The sequence below is a fragment of the Scyliorhinus torazame genome, chromosome 1 (assembly GCF_047496885.1).
Source record: "Scyliorhinus torazame isolate Kashiwa2021f chromosome 1, sScyTor2.1, whole genome shotgun sequence".
NCBI lineage: Eukaryota > Metazoa > Chordata > Chondrichthyes > Carcharhiniformes > Scyliorhinidae > Scyliorhinus > Scyliorhinus torazame.
In genome coordinates, this window is record NC_092707.1 from 251,429,622 (window position 1) to 251,435,872 (window position 6,251).

The 6,251-nt window shown below is 51.4% G+C and overlaps 1 protein-coding gene across 1 annotated transcript; it reads left to right on the top strand.

Annotated features, from left to right (window-relative positions):
• The first annotated feature begins 2,832 nt into the window (after positions 1-2,832).
• LOC140419792 (probable G-protein coupled receptor 139) lies at positions 2,833-5,987 on the top strand. Its single transcript, XM_072503834.1, has 2 exons — positions 2,833-2,914; positions 5,104-5,987. The coding sequence occupies exons 1-2, from the start codon at positions 2,833-2,835 to the stop codon at positions 5,985-5,987; spliced, it is 966 nt and encodes a 321-aa protein (XP_072359935.1).
• Positions 5,988-6,251: the final 264 nt, after the last annotated feature.

Consider the following 6,251-nt stretch of genomic DNA (forward strand, 5'->3'; position numbering starts at 1 on the left):
CTGTTTGTCCGTCTAACACCCACTCCCCTAATTCCTTCCAGATATTGAACAGTATGGACGATATTTTGGACGTCGCCGAACAGGCCCTGGTGGTGCTGCCGATAGGCCGGGTGGCCAGGGGAGTTGGCAGCAGCAGCGTCTGCAGAGACTCGAGGCGGTGGGTTATGTGCTGGACCCCACCCCACACCCTGAGAACCTGGTCTCCCACCATGCCAGGATGAGATCCAGAGGGAGAGGCCCAGAGGAGGAGGCTCACGGTGGCCCAGGATGCACTAGCATTGCTGGCCATTCCAGTAGATGACGGACAGTGCGTGCATCAGGAGATTCCACCTCAACAAGGAGATGGTGCATCCCCTGTGACATGTCCTCGCGGACGTGGCAACACGTGGAGAAGGAGGACACACGCTCCCAGTGGCCGTCAAGGTCACTGCTGCCCTGAACGTTTACTCCTCGGGATCCTTCCAGGGCTCGAGTGGAGACCTGTGTGGAATCTCGCAGGCTGCAGCCCACAGGTGCATCCGGCAGGTCACGGACACCCTGTTTGTCCAGGCAGAAAATAACATCAACTTTGATATGGACCAAGCCCAATAGAGTCCCCGGGCAGCAGGATCCTGCACCATCGCTGGGATGCTCCAAGTCCGGGGCTGATAGACTGCACACTCCAGGCCAGCTGGAAGTGCCCTACATTAACAGGAAGGGGTTCCACTCCCTGAATATCCAGCTCATGTGTGACTACCACATTGAGATCATGCACCTGTGTGCGCGTTTCCCAGGCAGCGTGCAGGACAGCTACATCCTGGGGCAGTCAGACATCCCCAACCTCTTGGAAGACCCCCCCGGGTGGCTGGAAGGCTCTTGGGGGATAGGAGATTCACATTGATGGGGGGAAGGTGAAGGAAGGGTTGGGGGAATTGAAGGGGGGTGAAGGGAGGGGTGGGGGGGCACATGGAGGGTTTGGTGAGCTGCTCGCGTGGGGGCGAGAAGGTCTCAAGGGGATGGGGGGGGCTGTCAACTCACCAATGCTGCCTGGTGTAGGTCATTGACCTTCTAGCGGCACTGGAGGTCAGTCCTCCTGGTCACGCTGCCTGAGCTGATGGCACTGGCACTGCATCCCAGGCGGCACTGGTTGCCCGGTGCCTCAACCTCCAGGACCCTCGGGGGAACAGGACTTCCTCGTGGACTTGACCACATCTAGGAGCCTCCCCAGGTCCGTGTCTCCAAACCTTGGGCCTGGGCGTCACGGCACCATGGCTGTGAGCTGAGTGTGGCTGGCTGTGCAAGCGCTGTTTAAATGCAGCTCAACCTTGTTAGTGGGGGGCTGGCGAGCACAGAGAATCAGCTGGCGAGCCTTCATTTGTGGCATGTTGATGGCATGCCTTGGTGCTGTGTCAGAAGGGTGTGAGGGATGGACTGGTCTGGGCTGGCCCAAGAGGGGATGCTGGGGGGGTGGGGCGATGGGTGGGCGTTGGTGTGGCCATGGGCCAGGGACCCCAGTTCAGCCAACCCCCAGCCCTCTCCATAACCCCCCGCCCAAACCTTCCCCACCTCCATTACCCCAAGGGTTCGATGGGACGGTGTGATGGAATGGCCAGCTCGCATGCAGGGATCACCCATGTGGATGGTGGAAACTGCTACCATGGGCAGGAGTCAGGCGTTTTCAAATGGTGCGGAGCTCACCCCAGAGTGGGTTGTCAACATCCTCCTTCCCATGGTCCAGATCTGCTGTTATTGCCAACCCAGGGCCCGCACCCCTTAGTGAGGCAGGTAGGAATCACGGAGGGGGTTGCAAGGGGGAGGGCGGGGGGCAGGTGGTGCAGGGAGGGTGTTCATGGGACGGCGTGGCTAGCCGGGGGGGGAGGGGGGGGGGAAGGGGCGGGTGTGTGGGGGTGGGTTGGGATGTCCGTGCCACTAGAACATCCCACATCCCATGGGTGCACACATTGTGTGGCCTCCTGTGCCTGCCCGGACCCCATGTCCTGCCCAGATTCGCCCTCCTCCACATCCTCCTCGTCAGACGAGGCCTGGCAGTCATCTCCCTCCTCCATCTCATCGTCCCTCTGCTGCACGATGTTGTGTAGGACACAGCAGGCCCCACACTGCGGTGACCCTCCCAGCGCTATACTGGAGGGCACCTCCAGAGCAGTCCAGGCACTGGAAACGCATATTCAGGATGCCGACGCACCGCCGAATCACATCCCTGGACGTGGCATGGGCGTTGTTATAGCGGGTCTCCGCATCAGTCTGTGGCCTCAGGACAGGCGTCATCAGACATGACCGCAGCGGATAACCCCTGCCGACCAATAGCCAACACCACAGCTGGGAGTGCACTTCAAAGAGGTCAGGAACCATTGACTGTGCCAGGATGAAGGCGTTGTGCACACTGCCCGGGTATCGGGCGTAGAACGGGCATCATGTGCATCTGATAGTTACACACCAGCTGCATGTTCATCGAGTAGAAGCCCTCAGGGGAACATGGGGAAAAAATGGGGAAAGGAGAGGGAAATGGGTGTGAGTGGATCATTCTTTCAACAGCCAGAGTAGGTATGAGAAGTGGGATGGTTTATTTTCTGTTCTCAGTTCCATGGTGTTTCTATTCCAGGTATTGAGCTGGAGTTGAACAAGTGTAACTAATACAATTCTGTTTTTCTTTAACTAATTGAGGTTTCATGCACGGTGATCACCTTTTTCCTCCAACTGGAACTAATGACAATGTTTACATAATCCTCATGGTCTCAGTGGGTGTCACTCACCTGTATTAATAAAGGGCTCCACTGAGTGAGTGAGCTCAGAGAGTCAGTGAAAACTAAAGGACAATAGACTTCATCACGGAACATGCGTCTGGTGGATCTATTGTTTCTGCTCTTCGATGTCGAACCCATTTTCTATCACATTCTTGGGGTGGTTGGAGTTTCATGTGAGTCATTATAACCATTGGTGGTTTGACTGCTTTGGCAAAGTATCTTGTTTGTGTCGAATTTGTTACATATTCTTTAGTTTGTGGTGATTATTTCAAATCCTTTTGATCATTGATGTTCCTCGATATCCTTTTCTGCAGCCTTTCAAATGCTTCAGATTTTCAGACGAGTTAATCTCCTTCATTCAATAGTTTTCTGATGATTCCACTGCAGACATTATATCCTCACTAACCATGGATTCATTTTATTCCAAGATCCATCTGATTTCTTTCCAGGGAGTGGTGAGCATACATTGTAATTTTTATCTCTCGCTCCCTCTATTTATACTGGTATGTGTCTTGGCTCAGATTAGTGGCTTCAGATTAGTTCAATGATGTGAGATATGAGGCTGATTCTCCATTTCTGAGACTAAGTGTTGTCGCCGACGCAGGATTCGTGGAGTTCCACGGCAGCAAAACCGGCGAGGAAGACAGTCGATTCCAATGAGAAACGGTGCGGGATTCGCCGGGTCCGAGATTGATACTCTGACAAGCTGCAGCCACAGATACACACTTCACACCTCACACACACCATCCCAGCCAACAAGATGGCAGCGAGGAGAGCAGCTCCACGCTTCACCGATTCCGAGCTGGAGACCCTCCTGGACGCGGTGGCGGAGAGGCGGGTGACCCTGCACCACGGCCCGGGAAGCAGGCTACCAGCCACCGCCATTCGCCCTGACTGGGCGCAGGTGGCGGAGGCGGCGAGCGCCGTGGGCAACGCCATCGGACCGGCCAGCAATGCCAGAAGAAACTGCACACTCTCCTCTGGGTAGCCAGGGGGAGAAGGCAGCACTGTGCCCCTGGCACTAACCTGCGTCCCACACACCCGGAATCAGACCCCCAAAACTGGAGGGTGGCAGAACCCCCCCACCCTGCACTACATGCCGGCACCCATACCGGCTACCATGGCCGGGTGCCCTGGCCACTGAGGCCACCAGATACCCATCCCCTGGGCTACATGCGTCGGACTGTCTAACACTGTCGTTTGCTGTTTGTCCCCCCCCCCCCCACACACACATGCAGGAGAAGGCCACACATAACCGGCGGGAGCGGGAGAAGATTGGAGGGGAACCGCCGGATCTGCAGCCTTCCGGAACGCATTGCCGTCAAATCGTTGCCTGCTGCGATTTTGGGGTCGGGATCTATTCTCCGTCCAATCGCGTTTCGCGATTTTGCCGTCAGCCAACGGCGAATCCCACCCATGGTTAAAAGTCTTTTCTTTTTTTAAATAAATTTAGAATATCCAATAGTGCAATTTAGTGTGCCCAATCCACCTACCCTGCACATCTTTGGGTTGTGGGGCGAAACCATGCAAGCACAGGGAGAATGTGCAAACTCCACACGGACAGCGACCCAGAGCCAGGATCGAACCTGGGACCTCGGCACTGTGAGACAGCAGTGCTAGGTCGAAGTCTTTTCAATGATTTGTTAATGTTTTCTAACACAGGCTAATAATTATCTACACAAAATAACTTGCATTCATAATGTGCTGTCCATAACTTTAGGATGTCCTAAAGTCTATTGCAGTCAATGGAGTGATTTTGAAGTGTCACCCTGTTGTAACAAGCTGATTGGATGGAATATCATGGCTGTGTCACAGCGGGGGCGGGGCTTTAAACTGCGGTGAGCCATCCAATTGGCCAATGACTTCAGTGCAACTGCAGAGGCCAGCCAGTGGGAAGGGCTGTACAATTCAATCCATCAGGTGTCAAAGGCACAGGTGGCATCACTCTTGGTATTAAACGGTTCTCGTTGAGAGTCCAGAACTTCAGCACAAAAAGTCAAGGCTGACATTTCTGTGCAGTCCTGAGGAAGTGGAGGAACAGCAGCCAAAATTCTGTTCCTTTCACTCAGTACTCACTGTAGTATCAGTCTTCATTTTCGTGCACAACCTGTGTATTTCTGAAGAAAGAAACATGCTATTGAACCGTTGCATCTTACAGTTATATGGACATGTCATACAAATACCAATTTTAAATGAAACAACAATTTATACTAGATGGAAAGAGAGTGCTGATCTGTTGAAGTGGAGCCTGCATAATTTCAGTTGCAACAGTGTAACTTCTAACATGTACCCTTGATTTTCAGATATCTCGCGCTTTTCAATAGACAGTTTTTACGTGTAACTTTCCTTTCTTAAATTAAAGCTAACTTTGTCGCAATCGTGATACTAACTCGAGGAAGGTGTGGTCTCTCCAAAGGCGTCACCTGGTATTTGTTGTCAATGGCCCTGGCAGATCTGCTGGTCATCATTATTGATGTCATAGTGAGCAAAATGAATTTCTTAGGTCTGTATTCTTCATTCTTTTACTACACACCGGGCTGTAACATCAGAGAAGTGATATCTTCCACCATTGTAGAGATTTCTGTCTGGCTCACAGTCGCCTTCACCTTTGACCGCACAGTCGCCATTTGCTTCCAGAAACTGAAGATTAAATACTGCACTGAGAAAACTGCAGCCACCGTTATCACAACGGTGAGTGTGTTGAGTTTGTTAACCAACATCCCGCTATTTTTTAAATACATATTGTACGATTTTGATTACTATTGTTCAGTAACATATCAATACTACCATTCACCTTTGTGGATAACATTTGACTGGATACTCCGCATTTTAACTCCAGTGCTCCCCTTTGTGCTGATCCTGCTGCTCAATACTCTCACCGTCAGGCACATCCTGATGGCCAATGCAGTCCGCCGGAAACTGAGGGGACAGCGAAACGGGGATGAGAAGAATGATTCAGAAATGAAGAATCGAAGAAGATCCATCATTTTACTCTTCACCATAACGGGCAGTTTTATCCTGTTATGGGCGACACGTGTCGTTTATCTATCAATTCAGCGAATTACTGGAATGTATGAGGTGTGGACAACTCCTGTCCTTGTAACAGACATGATGGGAAGAATGCTTCAGTTATCCAGTTCCTGCACCAACACATTTATTTACGTAGTCACACAGAGGAAGTTCAGAGAGGAGGTGATGAACGCTGTGAAATATCCCTTTACTCTCATCCTGAAGTTCATTAAATAATGGAAAGAAAGCTGGAAGGTTTATACTCGGACTGGGAAGCAAAGTTATTGTTCTGATCCAGCTCAACTCCTGTTCAATAACATATCTGATCGAGAATTAGTATTTTCACCAAATCTACATATTAGTCAGGTGGAAGTTAAAACTGAATTTGTCAGGATCTGAAATATAGTTTGTTGAATAAAAGGAAAGATTTGAGTATGTCTGAAACCTGATGCTTCGATCAGATAACTGGCAGAATAGATTGTCGGTAAATTATTTCTCTTT